Source organism: Phyllobates terribilis, unplaced genomic scaffold (genome assembly GCF_046119375.1).
Source record: "Phyllobates terribilis strain yellow unplaced genomic scaffold, ASM4611937v1 Scaffold_3__8_contigs__length_932513732, whole genome shotgun sequence".
NCBI classification, from domain to species: Eukaryota; Metazoa; Chordata; class Amphibia; order Anura; family Dendrobatidae; genus Phyllobates; species Phyllobates terribilis.
This window is the reverse complement of record NW_027362763.1, coordinates 767,054,567-767,075,518: the sequence shown is the minus strand read 5'-3', so window position 1 is coordinate 767,075,518 and position 20,952 is coordinate 767,054,567. Positions and strand designations below refer to the sequence as shown.

The 20,952-nt window shown below is 40.9% G+C and overlaps 1 protein-coding gene across 3 annotated transcripts in view; it reads left to right on the top strand.

Moving 5' to 3' along the window:
- Window positions 1–20,952, top strand: part of SLX4IP (SLX4 interacting protein) — a 258,954-nt gene that overhangs the window by 226,124 nt on the left and 11,878 nt on the right. For all 3 annotated transcript variants that reach the window (XM_073672225.1, XM_073672224.1, XM_073672223.1), the window contains exon 6: window positions 2,701–2,798. In XM_073672225.1, the coding sequence (XP_073528326.1) occupies window positions 2,701–2,798 (98 nt within the window). The remainder of the gene's footprint in view (window positions 1–2,700; window positions 2,799–20,952) is intronic.

Genomic DNA, 20,952 nt, shown 5'->3' with positions numbered 1-20,952 from the left:
AATTGGAATGAAGCCTCTTGTGCTATATGCACTGCAGTTTGCTATATACACTGCCTGCCTATATACCCTGCCTGCCTGATATCTCTGCAGATGGATTAGTCTTCAGAAGGACTGTTTAAGATGGATATGTGTAATGTACAGTTTTTCTCCCTACACTACCTAATACACAAGCAAATCTCTCCCTGACGCAGCAGCACCTCTCCCTACTCTGATGACGCTGTGCGGCCAGCCAATCACTGTAATGCCACAACCACCATGGCTGCGGCACTACAGTGTGTGGCAGACAATCCCTGCATGAGCGCCAAACATTCAGGGAAGGGACCTGAGCATCGGGCGAGTACCGAGTACTTGCGAGTATGCTCGCTCATCACTAGTAAATTCTAAAACGTTCATTTTTTTCTCATTAAAGTACACTCTGCACCCCATCTTGACTGAAAAAAAATCAAATGTAAAAATTTTTGCAAGTTTATTAAAAAAGAAAACTGAAATATCACATGGTCATAAGTATTCAGAACCTTTGCTCAGTATTGAGAAGAAGCTCCCTTTTGAGCATGTACAGCCATGAGTCTTCTTGGAAATGATGCAACAAGTTTTTCACACCTGGATTTGGGGATCCTCTGCCATTCTTCCTTGCAGATCCTCTCCAGTTCCGTCAGGTTGGATGGTGAACGTTGGTGGACAGCCATTTTCAGGTCTCTCCAGAGATTCTCAATTGAATTTAGGTCAGGGCTCTGGCTGGGCCAGTCAAGAATGGTCACAGAGTTGTTCTGAAGCCACTCCTTTGTTATTTTAGCTGTGTGCTTAGGGTCATTGTCTTATTGAAAGGCGAACCTTCGGCCAAGTCTGAGGTCCAGAGCACTCTGGAAGAGGTTTTCTCTCTGTACTTGGTCGCATTCACGTTTCCTTCAATTGCAACCAGTCTTCCTGTCCCTGCAGCTGAAAAACACCTCCATAGCATGATGCTGCCACCACCATGTTTCACTGTTGGGATTGTATTGGGTAGGTAATGAGCAGTGCCTGGTTTTCTCCACACATGCTGCTTAGAATTATCACCAGAAAGTTCTATCTTCGTCTCATCAGACCAGAGAATCTTATTTCTCATAGTCTGGGAGTCCTTCATGTGTTTTTGAGCAAACGCTATGCGGGCTTTCATATGACTTGCACTGAGGAGAGGCTTCTGTCTGGCCACTCTGCCATAAAGGCCCATCTGGTGGAGGGCTGCAGTGATAGTGGACTTTGTGGAACTTTCCCTCATCTCCCTACTGTATCTCTGGAGCTCAGCCACAGTGATCTTGAGGTTCTTCTGTACCTCTCTCACCAAGGTTCTTCTCCCACGATTGCTCAGTTTGTCTGGATGGCCAGGTCTAGGAAGACCTCTGGTGGTCCCAAAATTCTTCCATTTAAGGATTATGGAGGCCACTGTGCTCTTAGGAACCTTGAGTAATGCAGAAATTCTTTTGTAACCTTGGCCAGATCTGTGCCTTGCCACAATTCTGTCTCTGAGCTTCTTGGGCTGTTCCTTTGAGTTCATGATCCTTACTGGTCTGACATGCACTGTGAGCTGTGAGGTCTGATATAGACAGGTGTGTGCCTTTCCAAATCAAGTCCTATCAGTTTAATTAAACACAGCTGGACTCCAATGGAGGAGTAGAACCATCTTAAGGAGGATCACAAGGAAATGGACAGCATGTGACTTAAATATGAGTGTCTGAGCAGAGGGTCTGAATACTTATGACCATGTAATATTTCAGTTTTTCTTTTTTAATAAATTTGCAAAAATTTCTACATTTCTGTTTTTTTCAGTCAAGATGGTGTGCAGAGTGTACTTTAATGAGAAAAAAAATTAACATTTTAGAATTTACCAAATGGCTGCAATGAAACAAAGAGTGAAAAATTTAAAGGGGTCTGAATACTTTCCGTACCCACTGTATATAAGCACACAGGCTGTTAATATTTGGGTAGATAGTCAGGCTATAAAACGACAATTATACCCTCATTTTTGTTTTTCAATGTTTTGAGTCCCCTCTTAACACCCTTTATTCAATCCACCCTCCTCTCCTTTCTCCTAGACTACAGAATCTTAAAGTTTGCTAGTTTGAGTCCATTTACACGTACTGAACAGTGGCACGATACGACTGCCCATTGGTAAACTTTTACCGATTGGTGGTCTTTTAAGTACCTGTTTACACAGGCAGTCCCAAGTAAACGATGCCGTCTATAATGGATTGCTCAATTTGAATAGGCTGCCATGGTTTTCAGCAGTGCAAGTCCTGTTTACACAGGTCAACGCACTACCGAGAATGATGATCTTTTACGCTGCACAAAAGATCCTTTCACCCAATGAACTAGCATTTTTTTTTTGTTCATCTGGTGATCGGCAGCCTGTTTATATCAGAAGATAATCGTGAGCATTTTTTAACAACACTCATTTACCCACAGTTCCATAGTGAGATGTTCAACATAAGCTGTAATTTCAGTCTGCGTAGATTAGACAATGTAGTACCTTTTATGATCTTTCATTTTTCATCTGGATCCATCTTGTATCTGAAAAACTATCAAACCATAGAATCTACTCGTGTAAACAAAGACACGTCAGACATACGATATACGATTCCTCGTATAGGAAACTGCAGAACACCAGTGGAACATTTAAGCTTGTTGAACTAGTAAATAATTTCTTCAATCTTTATCTTTGTACAGAGCTGTATGTGTTTCCAGACAGATTTGTGGTCTGTGTAAGTCAACTCGAACCTCATTCCAACACGTGGGCCGCTGACACCGTTAAACCTTCCAGTACGGTGAGTATGATATCACTAAACAAGCCTTGATCTTTTGGAGAGTCCACCACACATGGATCTCTACTTCAAGCAGGATTCAAGCTAATTTGGGGGATTTAGGCATAGCTATATGAAACTTTCCTGTATGCAATTGATTAGGTGGACAGATAATGTTGCAAAGAGGTGCCGAATGTGTATGTAGATTACACAAGGGGAAATCCTAATGCCTATATATTGGTTTTGGAAGTAGACCTTTGAATGGTAGACCCATAATTTTGGCTTAAAATCTGTCTAAATTTTATGGAAGGCAAGCTTCAAAGAAAATTATGAGGGGCACTGTTTTAGTTTACACTTCTGTTTTTAACTCCTTACTACTTCGTGTCTTGGACCTTAGTAATCACTAAAATCTCAATTTTGGGACCCCCCACTCATCACGAAAATGTGAGTGTCGCGTTCACTGTGTGAATAGAGTTGTAAATTGCAAATGGGACAACTACTCCTTTCGTTGTCTATGAAGGTGGTGATCAAGGATGCAAACTAACACTCCATTCACATGGGACTTTGGGTCCCCAGCTTCTTGGGATCGATGCTGGAACCTCCACCTGTCAAACATTCAAAACCTATCCTGTGAATTGCTCATGAGTTTTATTCATAAGATAATTCATAAGATAACCCTTTTTAGGACCAAGCAGTTTTTCCACTGTTGGTTTTCAAGAGCCATAAGTTTTCTATTTTTCTGTTGAAATCCTGGTTTGAGGGAAGGGCTCACCTTGCAGGTCAGTTTCACACGTCTGTTTAACATGGACCGTGCTCAGATTGGAAAACTGGACCAGATCGCCAAGTCTGCCTTGTATATGCCTATGAGGCAATTTGCTCCGGTCACGAGACCCAACGGTCATGTTGGTCTTCCAATCTGAAAATGGTCTGTATTTTATGGACGTGTGAACCAGCCTTAAAAAATATAACCTTTAAATAAAAATCAACAAAACCTTTAAGACAGATTCTCATATGGCGAGGGCCCATGGACAAAGCACTATGTGATTTGAATACAGCAGGTTTATTCTTTACATGTGGCCATGGTTTTTCCACCATGAAAGTCAGAAGAAATCCAGATCAGCTATGGTCACAGTAACGTGTGACTTGCATGTGACTACATTCCCTTTCCTTGTATTGCCATACTTCAGTCTTTGGCCCATGATGGGTATCATAGCACCGTGTAGTCCTATGAAGAACCACTGTGGACCATTTGTACCATTACGAATGGCATAGAAGCAAAGCTAAAGAGCATTCGCAAGTCTACCATGTTTCATCTGCTCTTTCAATATGGTATTGGTATCACATCGAGGAACCCACTAGTGACCTTTATCCTTGAATGGAAGTGGAGCTGTTGGTTATTCGTGTAATTTTGGAATTTGAAAGAACAGAATCCAGTCACAATTCAAGTACTGTGGATGGGAGAGATGCCAGCATCACCTCTTCTGACACACAATAATAATTAAAAAGGTAGCTGTGCTCTTTCCAGAGATGAAATCGTCCTCAAATTCTGTTCCAAAATGGCTTTCCGCCTACATTTCTTTCCTCCTTTGCAAAAATATAGTTAAGAAAATATTTTTCTAAGTCGACCATCTGAATGTTATATTGTTTATGTCATCACCTTTATTTATAGTGAGCCCAGTGTGTTTTCCATGAATAAGGCTGGACCTGTGCCACAGAGATATTTCCTCCTTGAACATTCACAGTTGGTTTCCTTAAAGATATGTAACCATATCAGTCCTTATGGGATCCTATGATCACTGAAAAACACACCAGTGGCCTCCTGCCATGGAGAACTTCAAGAGCAGCCGTGCGGAATTACATCAGGAATCCTTGGCCGTGGGTGGATGTGGACCTGGGGGAAACTGATCATTTTTCTCTGCTATGCTTGCATGCTGCAAGCCAGGTCTTAAACCGCACTCATCCTCCCATTTCTATAGGGAAAAATGAAGTACGCCTGAAAGAAAGGGAGGATGAACAGAGTGTGACCACCCAACAGCCGGCTGTGGACTTGTCTTCGGAGAGCTTCATTGCTCCTAGTGGTCGTTTCTGAGCTCAAATTCACTGAATACTCTCAACAGATGCATGGGGTGTGATCTATGGGCTGGAGACAGAGGAGCAGACGTAAAGGCAGAGAGATAATAATAATCTTTATTTTTATATAGCGCTAACATATTCTGCAGTGCTTTACATACATTATCATCACTGTCCCCATTGGGGCTCACAATCTAGATTCCCTATCAGTATGTCTTTGGAGTGTGGGAGGAAACCTTAAGAACGCGGGGGAAACCCACGCAAACACGTGGAGAACATACAAACTCCTTGCAGATGTTGTCCTTGGTGGGATTTGAACCCAGGACCCCAGCGCTGCAAGGCTGCAGTTATAACCACTGAGCCACCGTGCTTTAGTTTAGCCACAAATTGTTCTGAAATTATTGAAAAACTTGTTCCAAGAGTCTACATAGATAGTGGTCATAAATTAAGCCTTGCATATTCTTGATAATTTGTGTGTATGTAATACAAAACATGTTTATTATTTTTCTTACTTCACAATTCAGTGTATGACTGAACTTTCCTACCTGAAGCACTGATAATAATCCAACAGATTAAATATAATCCCAGAATTAAAGCATCATCAGAAAATGACCAATGGGTTTTCTGACTATTTTAGAACTTCCTGTTCTTTCAGACGTCTCATTATCATCACAGACCGGTTTCATCATTTATAATAATAGGTTATGTGGCATGCTCATTTAGATGCTTTAGTTTAAAAGATAGCATCTGAGTCAGTGTATTGCTGCTGATGAACATGTGGATTTTCTGAAACTACGGGAAGTATGAGTCTATAACAGCCCCAGTGGCCAGTGAGAAAATTGCAAGATTTCTAAAAAAATTTTTTTTAAATACAGATTGGGATATGAACAAGAAAAAAATCGAATTAAAATAAAAACCTGATTTTCTGATGACACATTCCCTTTAATAGTCTTTCACACAGAGTGATTAATGTAAGAAATGGAGGATTCATTTATTTGTTGTTGACTAGATCTTTTTTGATGGTCTAGAAATGAGCATTTCCCAGTATTACATGTTCTCATGTAAAATGTCATCTGCTAGCCGTTGTCCGAAGGTTCTAGAAGAAAGACAAGCCATTGAAAGAATGAAAAAAAAAAATCAAATGCATGGAGGTTCACGATTTTAGAGCACTAGACTCGCTGTATACCATCAATTGGTGCTCTTTTATTTTTTTATTTTTTGTAATCACTTATATAGCACCATTAATTCCACAGCACTTTACAGACATAATCGCTGTCCCCATTGGGGCTCACAATCTACATTCCCTATCAGTATGTCTTTGGAGTGTGGGAGGAAACCAGAGAACCCGGAGGAAACCCACACAAACATGGGGAGAACATACAAACTCCTTGCAGATGTTGTCCTTGGTGAGATTTGTATCCAGGACCCCAGAGCTGCAATGGTAACCACTGAGCCACCTGGCTGCCCAAAGTTTATACAACTTTATCTTCACATGATCAATGGACATTAATATAGGCCAAAAGTGCAATAAATAATTGAAAACATAATATAAATCTGCATAACGGCACCGGTATGATCAGGGAAAACCCCTTTTCTAATTGGAAAATTAATCTAAGCGACTAAGGGTTTGGAGAATCTTGAAAATCCTGCTGAATAAACTAGTATTGAAGTTCCTTAATAGATGAGATGATATCCTACAGGTCTTCAGAGTGCCAACTACCGGCATTTAGGAACGATGAAACAAGACAGCTCAGTGGCTCAGTGGTTAGCACTGTTGCCTTGCAGCGCTGGGGTCCTGGGTTCAAATCCCACCAAGGACAACATCTGCAAGGAGTTTGTATGTTCTCCCCGTGTTTGCGTGGGTTTCTCTGGGTTCTCCGGTTTCCTCCCCATTCCAAAGACATACTGATAGGGAATCTAGATCGTGAGCCCCAATGGGGACAGTGATGATAATATCTGTAAAGCGCTGCGGAATATGATGGCGCTATATAAGGGAGTAAAATAATATAATCTTACAGGCTTTATACACATTAAAATGAACTAAATATACTGATTTTGACAGGACCAATGGCCATCTGATGTGTATGGGGCTTACTCAAGTCTCCCTATTGAAAACTCATGTATGCTGGGTTGAGCCAAGCCGATGTGTTTATTCGGATCGTTCGTTTTTCACGTCCAAGTTCTCTCTGTGTTTTTCACAAATAACACTCGTACCCATCATGGTCTGTTGGACTGTTCATATTTCTGTAATTTTATGTTGACCGAGTGATCTACACCCAAACACAGAGAGATGTCCGATTTTGTTCCAAGTCACCACTGCAAGTCTATGGGTGCGTGAAGCAACCAGACCACATCGGATGCCATATATTGTCCGATTTTCTTGTTTATTTGAAAGGAGAAGCTAGAGAAACCTTTTCATGCACAAACAATGCTGAAAATCTGATCCAAAACACTGATCCAAATTGGTTCATTTGTGCATTTTTTTTTTTGCATGAGAAAAATCAGTGACCTATGAATTAAAGCTGATCTGTCACTAGATTTCACAGTACAAATGGAATACATTATTAAAAAGATCAGGTAGACCTGATGAGGTTGGTGAACTTACTTTGAAAATCAATGTCAGAATGGCTGTATAATTCCAACATAAAAATGAGCATTTCTACGAGCTGCATTCATGAAATGCTCTATTTATAATTAAGTAGGAAAGTTTTAATAATTATTATACAGCCATTCTGACATAGATTTTCAAGGTAAGTACACCATTTTCAAATTTGTCTAAGAAATCTAAGAATTTTTGCTATTTTTCCAAAATTGTGGGTAAACAACTTTGTTTCAACTATGTGATGCTCTTTCAAACTTACCTGTGGCAAGTAACAGGTGTGGGCAATATGAAAATCACACTAGAAACCAGAAGAGGAGAAGTTGAGTCAATCTTTGCATTATGTGTCTCTGTGTGCCACACTAAGCATGGAGGTCGGAAAGAGGAAAAGAAAACTGTCTGAGGACTTGAGAACCAAAATTGTTGAAAAATATCAACAATCTCAAGGTTACAAGTCCATCTCCAGAGATCTTGATGTTCCTTTGTCCATGGTGCGCAACATAATCAAGAAGTTTACAACCCATAACATTGTAGCTAATCTCCCTGGACATGGACGGCAGAGAAAAATTTATGAAAGGTTGCAACGCAGGATAGTCCAGTTGATAGTTAAGCAGCCCCAATCAGGTTCCAAGGAAATTCAAGCTGTTCTGCAGGCTCAGGGAATATCAGTGTCAGTGCGAACTATCTGTCGACATATGAATGAAATGAAACGCTATGGCAGGAGACTCAGAAGGACCCATTACTGACACACAATTAAAAATCAGTTTGCCAAAATGTACATGAGTAAGCCAAAATCCTTCTGGGGAAGTGTCAGATGAGACCAAGATAGAACACATCATTCTACTCTTTAGTGAAAATGGAATGAGACCTACAAAGAAAAAAACACAGTGCCTATAGTCAAATATGGTGGAGGTTCAAAAATGTTTTGGGGTTTTTTTGCTGCCTCTGGCACTGGGTGCCTTGACTATGTGCAAGGCATCATGAAATCTGAAGATTACCAAATGATTTTGGGTCGCAATGTAGTGCCCTGTGTCAGAACGCTGTGTTTGTGTCCTAGGTCATGGGTCTTGCAGCAGGACAATGGCCCCAAATATACTTCAAGAAGCACCCAGAAATAGACGGAAACAAAGTGCTGGAGAGTTTTGAAGTGACCAGCAATGGGTCCGGATCTAACTCCCATTGATCACTTGTAGAGAGATCTTAAAATTGCTGTTGGGAGAAGGCACCTTGAAATATGAGAGACCTGGAGCAGTTTGCAAAAGAAGAGTGGTCCAAAATTCCAGTTGAGAGGAGTAGGAAGCTTGTTGATGGTTATAGGAAGCGATTGATTGCAGTTATTTATTCCAAAGGGTGTGCAACCAAATATTAAGTTGAGGGTGCTAACAATTTTGTCTGGCCCATTTTTGGGGTTTTGTGTGAAATTGTTTTTTTGTGTTGTTCCAATACACACAAAGGAAATAAACATGTGTATAAGAAAAGAAGTGTAATTGCGATAATTTTCTGGGAGAAATACTTCATTTTCTGGAACAATTTCAAGGAAGGATGCCAACACTTTCGGCCGTGACTGTATACCGACTGTAAGACTAATCTAATCTGATTCTTACACAGATTCTCAGTAGCTCAAGTGGTTGCTACAAATGGTTTTCCCTCCTGTAGTTGATCCCCTTGTATTGAGGTGTTTGCTTATTTCCCCCTGGGAAGGACGATCAGGATTTCGCTTCTGCTAACCACACTCATTTGGAAAGTGCCAAGAAATATTCAGAAGTTGGAGACATATGTTTTGGCATGAATGCTACCAGAAGTCTTAATTATATGTCAAACTACATGTGGAGACCATTTTCTCTCACCAGGGACAGGTAGCCATTAATGGCATGAATATACATTTGTACACAGACCTTTATAATCTAAAGGACTAGTAAATTGTCTGGAATTAGCCTCTTCCCAGCAGGGTGGGTAGTGATCCTGTTGTAAGGCTGTGGATATAAAATATTGCTAATTTAGTCTGTGTTACGGTACATCCCTACATTGTAAAAGTGCAGTGGATTTTCCTTAGTATATTCACTTGTGGGAAAAAAACACTGCATTTACAGCATAGTACCTGAAATCCCATGCAAATTTGTGCAACACTGCACATAGTGGTAAATCCCTCTGCTGATGCCGCCGCAGGAGGTCTGCAGTTGTGATGTTACATAGACACCTACCCTTAAGTTTAATTCTGACCAGGATCTTATTTTTACATATATTAAAGGGAATCTGTCACCAGGTTTTTGCTATGTAATCTGAGAGCAGCATGATGTAGGGGCTGAAACCCTGATTCCAGTGATGTGTCACTTATTGGGCTGCATGCTGTCATTTTGATACAATCACAGGTTTCTCAGCTGCAGATCTAGCAGAGCTCAGAATGCTGAGCTCTGTATAACCCCGCCCACACCACTGATTGACAGCTTACTGAATACATTATATATTGGCAGAAAGCTGATCAGTGGTGGCCTCATGGTTGGACCAGGAGGCACGAGACACTTAGTCCTGTAGTGATAATCTCCTGCTGATAAAACACTGATGTTATTGAAACAGTAACACACAGCCCAGTAAGTGACCCATCACTGGAATCAGGCTCTCCTGCTCTACATCATGGTGCTCTTAAATTACATATCAAAACCTACTGACAGATTCCCCTTAATCCTATGTTTTCTTTTTCACCTTCACTTGTCATAATATTGCATTTAGATTGTTCACATGTAGCAGAAATGCTGCAGATTTTCCATCTGGATATTTGGATCCACAGCCTTTTCCATGCCGATACTGACCTGCGGGTTATTGTCAAATTATTTTTAGGTTTTTTTTTGTGGATTACCTGAATAAGTTCTGAAAAAAAAGACCCTCGCTTCTGCTGACATGTTTTTTGCTTGTAGCACAGTTTCCATGCCTGTCTCCTTTTGTTATATTTTGTCCCCTCTGATTGGGTGTAGCTGTGACGTGGGACAAATCGTCAACATACCGGCAGTGATGTGCCCGTGCCAAGACCGGCATGAAAACCTGCTAGGAGTGGAGAAATTGGCAGTAGAAGTGTCTTGTTGACGTATGTAGGGAAATTGGCAACCAGATCCACATGATTTGAGTTGGATGTGTCGATGCAGACTTCCCAATATATACTTGCAGACCTGCTTTGGAAAGTGAGTGCAGCGTGTCCCCAACATGTGAACCTAACCATACTTGGCTTTTCTGTGAAGGAGACACTAGCTTGTGCACTTGAATTTGTTTTCGATGCCTCTTGGGAGCACAGACTTTTGTGAGTGATTACTACGTATAATGCTATGAAGTATATCGCCATTGGAAAGTTTGTGGGGCCCATTTATCAAGGCGCAAGCCGCTTAATGAATTCGGCGCATTTCCTCTGTGGCGCGTGCCTCCATGTGCTGCGCCAAAAATACTAGATCAGTCCACTCATTTCTGGCATATAAAACACTGGCCCTGTTGATGAAATTGATGGGTGGGCAAGGCCATGCCCCCCCGCCTGCCCATCTCCTCCTATATTGGCAGACCTGATTCAAACTAGTTTGAAAACAGAAAAAGCTGCCAAATTTTTGTGCAACTTGGAGTTTTGAAAAAATTTTGTGACTTTTCACAACTTTCACGAAACGTTTTGATGAATCGGCCCCAATGGATGTAAAGGCTTCCACTGCTAAGATCTCAGTGCTTCTACAACTGGATGTGATCATGAATACATTATAGTCTATGATCCTATCCCATCAACCCTAGAGGGATATGGTATGAGTGCGTATGTATATAAAGCATTTGGGATTAGCTCTTGTAGATTGCATTTTAACATGTGACACATTCACTGTACAGGGAGGTATTGTTAGAGACAAAAATAAATCCCATTGTTGTTTGACAAGTGCACGTGCTAAATTTACTCGAAAAGGTTCTGTCATTTTGAAAATATGATTAAAGGGAAACTGTCAGCAGGTTTTTGCTATTTAATTTGAAAATGTTATGATGTAGGGGCTGAGAGTCTGATAACAGGGATGTGTCGCATGCTCAGCAGCTAGCTGTAGTTTCAATATAATTAGTGTTTTATCAGCAGGAGATTATCACTAGAGGACTAAGTGCCACATGTAGGACAGTCCAGCTAATCTGTGTAACCCTGCCCCCCACTACTGATTGGTTGTTTGCTGACAATCCACAGTGTACACAGGAAGCTGCCAATCAGGGGAGTGGGTGGGGTTATACACAGCTCCGCATTTATAGCACTGCTACAACTACAGCAGAGAAAAGAGGGAGTTTATCAAAATTGCAAAAGGCAGCCAAGCAAGTGATACAATGCTGGAATCAGCCTCTCTGCCCCTACATCATGTTTTCCTCAGATGGGGTAACACCAGTCTGCTGACAGATTCCCTTTAAGAAAATTTAAAAGGTTTGCCACTACCTAGGCAACCCATTTTTAAATAAAGTAGTCCTCCTTATAAAATACCCTATACTCACCTCCCTTACCGGCTGACTATCAGCGCTCTTACTACTTCCATTTGTCCAAGGATTGGCCAAAGTAATTGAGCGCATAGCAGCCACTGATTGGCTGCAGGGCAGTTGTAACAAAACAGTGTCATGCGATCCCCGGGACAACCGGCACCAGTACGGAAGGCGAGTATATGTTATTTTTATTTTTTCAGAGAGAATACTCACTTTAAGAAGGCATTGTCCAGGTAGTGGACAGCCCCTTTAACCATATCAGGTGAAGATTGAAACTTCAGCAAAAACTTTACAAGGCATCTTGTTTTTGCAAGATAATGTTCCCATCCATAAGCCTCCGGTAGCCCTGCAAAAACTCCAAGAAATTGGCTTTGAAATTGTTGACCATCCGCCTTGTTCTGATTTGGCCCGACTTGATTATTATCGCTTTCCAAAACTCAAAAAATCAATGAAAGGTCAAAAATTTATGACAAACAAGATGGTAACTGATGTTGTGGAGTCGTGGTTTGCAGAACAGTATAACTTTTTTTTTTTTTTTTAAAGGATTGGGGTGTGTACACACGTTAAGCATTTGGTGCAGAAATTTCTGCACCATTTCTGCATCTCTTGGCAGGAAAACCGCAACGTAAAATAAGTGCGTGTTTTGCCACATTTTTATGCATTTTTTGTATGCGGATTTTTCCCCACTCGTTAGTATGGGTGAAATCTGCAGCAAAAACACTGATAGAATAGCCATGATGCTGATTTAAATCTGCACGTCAAAAAAGGAAAGTGTGCATGAGACTTCAGGATTCTCATTCACTTTGCTGGCATCTGGAAACCCCTTCAGGTTTTGTGACAAATCTGCAGTGTGTGCACAGGCCCATAGAGTTACTCTTGATCAATGCATTAAATGTATAAAGTTGAAAAATTATAATGTTGAATAAAATATTACTTCTAAAACATTTTTATATATACACTACCGTTCAAAAGTTTGGGGTCATTTAGAAATGTCATTATTTTTTAAAGAAAAGCACATTTTTTTTCAATGAAGCTAACGTTAAAAGAATCAAAAATACACTCTATACATTGTTAATGTGGTAAATGACTATTCTAGCTACAAACGTCTTGTTTTTATTGCAATATCTACATAGGTGTATAGAGGCCCATTTCCAACAACCACCACTCCAGTGTTTTAATGGTACATTGTGTTTGTTAACTGTGCAAGAAGGCTAATGGATGTTTAGAAAACCCTTGCACAAGTATGTTAGCCCAGCTGAAAACGGTTTGGCTGATTTGAGAAGCTATAAAATTGACCTTCCTTTGAGCTATTTGAGAATCTGGAGCATTACATTTGTTTGTTCTATGAAAGTCTCAAAATGGCCAGAAAAAGAGAACTTTCATGTGAAACTCGACAGTCTATTCTTGTTCTTAGAAATGAAGGCTATTCCATGCGAGAAATTGCCAAGAAACTGAAGATTTCCTACAACCGTGTGTATTAGTCCCTTCAGAGGAGAGCACAAACAGGCTCTAACCAGAGTAGAAAGAGAAATGGGTGGCCCCGCTGCACAACTGAGCAACAAGACAAGTACATTAGAGTCTCTAGTATGAGAAATCGACGCCTCACAGCTGCTCAACTGGCAGCTTCATTAAATAGTACACGCAAAACGCCAGTGTCAACGTCTACAGTGAAGAGGCGACTCAGGGATGCTGGTCTTCAGGGCAAAGTGGCAAAGAAAAAGCCATATCTGAGACTGGCTAATAAAAGGAAAAGATTAATGTGGGCAAAAGAACACAGACATTGGACAGAGGAAGACTGGAAAAAGTTTTATGGACAGACAAATCAAAGTTTGAGGTGTTTGGATCACACAGAAGAATATTTGTGAGACCCAGAACAACTGAAAAGATGCTGGAAGAATGCCTGACGCCATCTGTCAAGCATGGTGGAGGTAATGTGATGGTCTGGGGTTGGTTTGCTACTGGTAAAGTGGGAGATTTGTACATGGTAAATGGGATTTTGAATAAGGAAGGCTACCACTCCATTTTGCAACGGCATGCCATTCCCTGTGGACAGCGCTTGATTGGAGCTAATTTCACCCTACAACAGGACAATGACCCAAAGCACACCTCCAAATTATGCATGAACTATTTAGGGAAGACGCAGGCAGCTGGTATTCTATCTGTAATGGAGTGGCCATCAAGTGCTAAGCATCTCTGGGGACTCCTTCAAGATTGTTGGAAGACCATTTCCGGTGACTACCTCTTGAAACTCATCAAGAGAATGCCAAGAGTGTGCAAAGCAGTCATCAAAGCAAAAGGTGGCTACTTTGAAGAACCTAGAATATAAGACATATTTTCAGTTGTTTCACACTTTTTTGTTAAGTATATAATTCCACATGTGTTAATTCATAGTTTTGATGCCTTCAGTGTGAATGTACAATTTTCATAGTCATGAAAATACAGAAAAATCTTTAAATGAGAAGGTGTGTCCAAACTTTTGGTCTCTACTGTGTGTGTATATATATATATATAGTATTATTATCATGAGGCTGACTAAAGCTAATATAATCCCAGGTTCCCAGGTATGAAGATATTTATTTCCGTAAACTACTTACATATTGTAATCTACTGATGAGATTTTTGTCCTAGTAGGCACAAGTGCAGTATTTCTGATGGCTGCCTGTCTCTTTTGTCATATATTTTAGCTCGGGAATGTTAGAAGAGATGATATTACCGTGACTCATCTGGGAACCTGGACAACGGTCCTAAAGAGTTTGCCTCGGGCCATAATACGAGACGATCATGTAACACTCGGGAGTCAATTCTGGGATCACCTCTTCAGCTGGATTATGATGTGGCTGGGGGATTGAAATGATTGACACTTCATATATTGTTTGAGACTGTCAGCATATATATTTTTTTCTATAACAAATAACCCAATTTTTACTAAATTTTCCTTGATGGATATTTTTGTTTTTATATAGTATAGATTAAATACTATATATTATTATCATCTATATGCAGAGGCTGCAACCGATACCTATGCATGTAGTTCTCCTCTAGGTACAGTTGTTTCCACTCCACACAACTTAAAGGGACACTGTCGCTCGATGGATCATGGCGGAGCCAATCATTTACATGCATCTTCCCACCTGCTTGGTTTCCATCTATCTCCTCCCTTCTTTGGCTCTATGAAGCTGGAGATGTCAATCAAAGAAGAGAGGGGTGGAGAATGAAGGAAAACAAGCAGATGAGAAGGTGTAGGTAAATGATTGGCCACGCCATGATCCACCGAGCGACGGGACTTAGTTTGAACAGTCATTCTGTGCTGAGAGTCCCTTGAAGGCCATGGCCCCACTATCAGTATTTGGTCAGTATTTTTTCTCAGGAGTGGGAGCCAAAACCAGGAGTGGGTGATAAATGCAGAATTGGTGACTTGTTTCTATTATACCTTTTCTCTGATTGTTCCTCACCTGCTTTTGGCCCCGCTCCTGAGAAAAAATACTGACCGAATACTGATAGTGGGGCCGTGGCCTAAGCCAAATAACCTGGACTCTGGATTGACACATTGTGGCAAACTAGGAGAAAGATCTGCACAGCTGTTGCTGCTGATGTATGATGTATTTAGAGGTGTACTTGCAGGTTTGCTGCCTCTGAATATAATAATCAGATATGAGAAATTGCAATACTCAGTAAATTAGAAAGTTATAGAAATTTTCATTTAGAAAGTTAAGTATTTGCACAAAAGCAAAAAAACCCCTTTAAGTAAGGCTATGTGCCCACGTTGCATTTATGAAGCAGAAAATTTCTGCTGCATAAATGCAAGTCCTCTCCCGGAAAAACGCATGCGGAATTCCGCACGCGTTTATCGCGCGTTTTTCGCGCGTTTATCACGCGTTTTCCACATGCGGAATTGCCTTGCGTTTTTTATGCATTGAACAAAGGCAATTCTGCTTGCGGAAACGCAAAATTAAATGACATGCTGCGGATTTTTGAACGCAGCATAAACGCTGCGGAAAAATCCGCAGCATGTGCATAGAACTTGCGGAATCCCATTGGGGACCATGGGGTGCGTGTTACCAAGCGTTTTTCAAGCGTTTACGCTGCGGAAATTCCGCATCAAAAACGCTTGAAAAATGCTACGTGGGCACACAGCCTTACAGTCAGTTGTCTAGAAAGCCTTGCCTAGGCCATCGCCATTGATTTACTTGTCCGGTCTCCTGTACCGGTGATATGTCAATCTGTCAAGAGACCATTTATAAAGGACTCCCAGACTTTTTACATCACTTAGAAGTTTCTTGGTATCATGGAGACCTTCTCATTTTTCCTAATCTCCCTTCCCTTAGGGATGTCAGGGCCTTAACCCTTCCCAAGAGCACATGTTTTGTCAGTCAAAAATAAGGAATCAGCGCTCCGAATGGCTAATGAGAAGTGACAGGCCATGGGCTGGAAAAGCTTGGTAATGTGCTGTGCCCACCCAGTCTACACGCGAGTGTAAATATGCCAAGAAATGTGCTTCTAATTTAAGGAATGGGGGCGGGGAGAGGAGGTTTTGTTCTTCCACTGTTGATACAATACATCAGCCTCTTTGGATTGTCATACTGGCGTTCACGCGTTGCTCAGTGGAAGGGAAAGTCCACATGTGCACAGCAGATCCAGCAGCGATTCCCGGATAAACAAGGACGCACGCAGCCCGTAACGCCAATGTGACTGGACGCAGCACCTCGTCTTTGTTATTTACGTCTGTTTCTGAATTGTCTTGTAGGCTGTGGAAGCCTTAGGGAGTTTACATCACTGCACATAGCTCAGACTTTGGTTCCCACAGAGCTGTTCAAAGCCTGACTCATGGTCTGTGTTAATTGTTCTCGAAATTCAGCACTTTAAGGGTGTGGCCAGAGAGGAAAGTCTACTGTACTTATAGGGCATGTTCAGAAATGTTTCACACATAAATCATGCTTTGCTTCTACTGAAAAAAACACAACTTAAAGCCGAAGTGCCACCTTACACAGCTACCTTCCCATGCACTGTTCACCGCCGTCAGTCTCTGGGGACATGCCAGCGGCGGTATGAGGTGTGAGGGATGCAGCAAGTGCGGGTGTCAGGGATGAAATTATGTGTATTTGGCTGCAGGGGAGCAGAGATTAGGTTTCTCCTTTTATCTCCCCCCATCCCTTCCTTCTCTTACAATGTTATGTAGAAAAAAAATTAAACTATGGTTTCCCATTGTCAATGAGCTGTAGAGCAACTATACAGTGGAATACACAAAAGGGGATTTCTGATGTAAGTTTCCCCAAATTACATGTTCCTTAACAGCTGGTCACCAACAGCTTATATTAAGGTTCGTGCACATGAACGTATTTTCGGTGATGTCCATATAAAAAAAAAAAAGGCATCACTCTCGGACCAACGGAGCCATGCAGAACAATTTTTTTTTCCCTGACCCAATCTGCATGTGAAAAAGATCGCAACATGGACTAGTTTCTTCCTTAAATAGGATGAGATTCACCCATTCAAGTCTATGGGTGCGCAAAAAAAAAACTAAAGTAAAAGAATTTTCATTTATTTTCATGGCCTGTGAGTCTCCTTACACTGGCATGGCATGTCACTCTCTACAAGGAGAGACGATACACCTTAGAACCCAGTTTTTCCCCACACTTTTAATTAAAAGTGTTTTTCCACCACATTGTTTTACTGTATGTTCTAAAACACTGGTGTAAACCCACCAGCATGAAAACAAGATCGATTGGTGCTTGTAAAGAGTAGTCCTGGAACACAGAGCTGTTCTCCATTGAAGTATATAGAAGTTAGGTAGTCACCAAGTTAATAAAAAGTTGTTTGGGCAGAGATTCTCATTGTCATATATGACATGTCATAAAATGCCAATGTTCGAAAACCCTTTTATCCGCTACAACCTTAAATCATAGCTCTGGTACTCGCATCATCGGATTGAGCTATTCCCAAAGTCAAAGTAAAACATAAAGGAGTATTACCGCCAGACACTTGATGGCATGTACATGACATTAATGTCTGATATTGTCCTTGTTCCATTTCCAGGTCTCTCACCGATCGGTTGGGAGATTAGGGTCCCCTTCTTCCTTGTCCACATTCCAGAAAAGATCTGTCTGTGCATGTGGATTTGGCTATTGTAATTTATGTGAGTTGCTAAAATAAATGTGAGTTTCTCCACTCCCATAAAACTCCAGTGAAAAGACAGTTGCTCACGTTTGGTCAACTCATTCACTTTAGAGATGGATACAGCATTAGTAATTACCTATTCCTGCTCCCAAGATACTGTGTGTGCTATGTTCTCTCTTATATAAAAAAATGACGTTATTGTCCAGATGGCAGGCCTTACACAGTGGCATTGCAGGCCACAAAGTGTGCTCCCATACTCTATAGCAGTGTTCCCAAACTCCGGTCCTCAAGAGCCACCAACAGATCATGTTTTCAGGATTTCCTTTGTATTGCCCTGGTGATAATTGCACCAACTGGACAGGCCAGAATTCCATCACCGGGGCAATACTAAGGAAATCCTGAAAACATGACCTGTTTAGGACCAACTCCTAGAACACTGCTCTATAGAGACTGCCTGTTTAGTGCTGAGGCTGCTGTAGTCACAGGACATTACCAGCTCACAAGACCCCCCCCCCCCCCTTTGACAGATCGATCCTTATTCCCTCATTGGATAAGAGTCAGTCAAACTCCATCATCATACATATCTTTGTGTTCCGTTCATACATCACAGCCTTTCAAAGAAAACATACTTTGAACAGGGGGCCCAGAACAAGGTGACTGAAATGACTAGTCCTTTGGACTGGTCTCCATGGTCTGCTTTACCCTCTGTGTGGGTCTCTCCCCATATACAGTAGTGTTCAAAATAATAGCAGTCCAATATGGCTAATCAGATTAATCACTGTTTTTGGTATAAATTATATTACCACATGTCAAACAATTTACCAGTTGGTGCAGTAGATTCTACGAAAACCAACAGACTCCGCATTCATGATCTGCACGTTTTTGAGTTTGTGTATTTGAAGAATTAATTGAAAGGGGGTGTGTTCAAAAAAATAGCAGTGTGGAGTTCAATTAGTGAGGTTAATCATTCTGCGAAGAAACCGATGTGAATCAGGAGGCCCTTATTTAAGGGTGAAGCCAGCACATGTTGTACATGCATTTCTCCTTGAAAGCCTGAGAAATATGGGTCGTTCGAGACATTGTTCAGCATAACAGCGTACTTTGATTAAAAAGTTGATTGAAGAGGGTAAAACTTATAAAGAGCTGCAGACAATGATAGGCTGTTCAGCTAAAATGAACTCCAATGCTTTAAAATGGAAAGCAAAACTAGAGAGACGTGGAAGAAAATGGAAGACTACCATTCTAATTTATCGAAGAATAGCCAAAATGGCAAAGGCTCAGCCATTGATCAGCTCCAGGATAATCAAAGACAGTCTCAAGTTACTTGAGAGTACTGTAACAGTTAGAAGACGCCTGTGTGAAGCTAATCTCTTAGCAAGAAGTCCTCGCAAAGTCCTACTGTTAAAAAAAGACATGTATTGAAGCGGATACAATTTGCCAAAGAACACATCAACTGGCCTAAAGAGAAATGGAGAAACATTTTGTGGACTGATGAAAGTAAAATTGTTCTTTTTGGGTCCAAGGGCCGCAGGCAGTTCATCAGACGACCCCCAAACTCTGCATTTAAGCCACCGTACACTCTGAAGACAGTGAAGCATGGTGGTGCAAGCATCATGATATGGGCATGTTTCTCTTACTATAGTGCCGGACCTATTTACCACATACCAGGGATCATGGACCAGTTTGCATATATTAAAAAATTTGAAGAGGTCATGTTGCCGTACGCTGAAAAGGATATGCCATTGAAATGTGTGTTTCAACAAGACAACAACCCTAAACACAACAGTAAATGAGCAAAACCTTGGTTCCAGTCCAACAAAATTGAGGTTATGGAGTTGTCAGCCCAATCCCCGAACCTTAATCCGATAGAACACTTGGTGGGTGACATCAAAAATGCAGTTTCTGAGGCAAAGCTAACAAATGCCAAAAAACTGTGGGATGTAGTCAAAGCATCCTGGGCTGGAATAACAGTTGACAGGTGCCAGAAGTTGGTTGACTCTATGCTACATAGTTGTGAAGCAGTTCTAAAAAACTGTGGGTATACAACTAAATATTAGGTTAGTGATTCACAGGAATGCTAAATCCTCAAAAAAAAAGAGTACATATTGTGAGTTTGTAAAGACAAATGCAGACACTGCTATTTTTTAGAACAGCCCAATGTTCATTTTTTGTTATTTTTTTGTAAAGTAGTTAAAAATGTATGTACATTTCTCTCCATGTTTTGAATTAGAAAACAATGTGCAATGTTTCCAATGAATGGAAATAAAAACTAGTACAAAGATTTTGTGCTTAACTCATGTTTTTGAACACATTGCTATTATTTTGAACACTACTGTACACAAAAGGAGAGACCTGTCAATCAATCAAGCAGTGCCAGATGGGATGAAACCAATAAGGACCCAACCCCTGTAACTTGTCAGCTTTCCCCTGGCCAAAGTTTCTCAAATGATACTTCATTTCAACGTAAACCATAATTATTTGTGATGCTGTAGCCGATCTTTGTCCCAAGTAATTGGGAGATTTGTGACCATTTTGTAAAAGGGAGCAGAGATCCGCCTTATGGGATTGTATCACACTGGTAAATATATTGTGCTATTTTATCATATATTTCGTAGCATAGACTATTTGAAGTAACTGTTACAAGTGTTTAACACTTTAATGCGGGTAATGTCTGGTGAATAATAAGATGATTACACTGATAATGGGATTACCGTGTTATAGTATGTGTAACGCAGCCTGTAAAACAATGGTTCGTTTTTTATAACCTGTTTCCTCAAGACAACATAACAAGTGAAGTGTTTTCAGGAGGACAGTCTACTAATTAAAGGAAAAGACCTATTGACATCTATAATTATTTGTAAATATACTGTAACCATAGATCCTAGCACAGTGGAAAACCTGGCTTCTCGCAGCCCTGCTACATCAGGT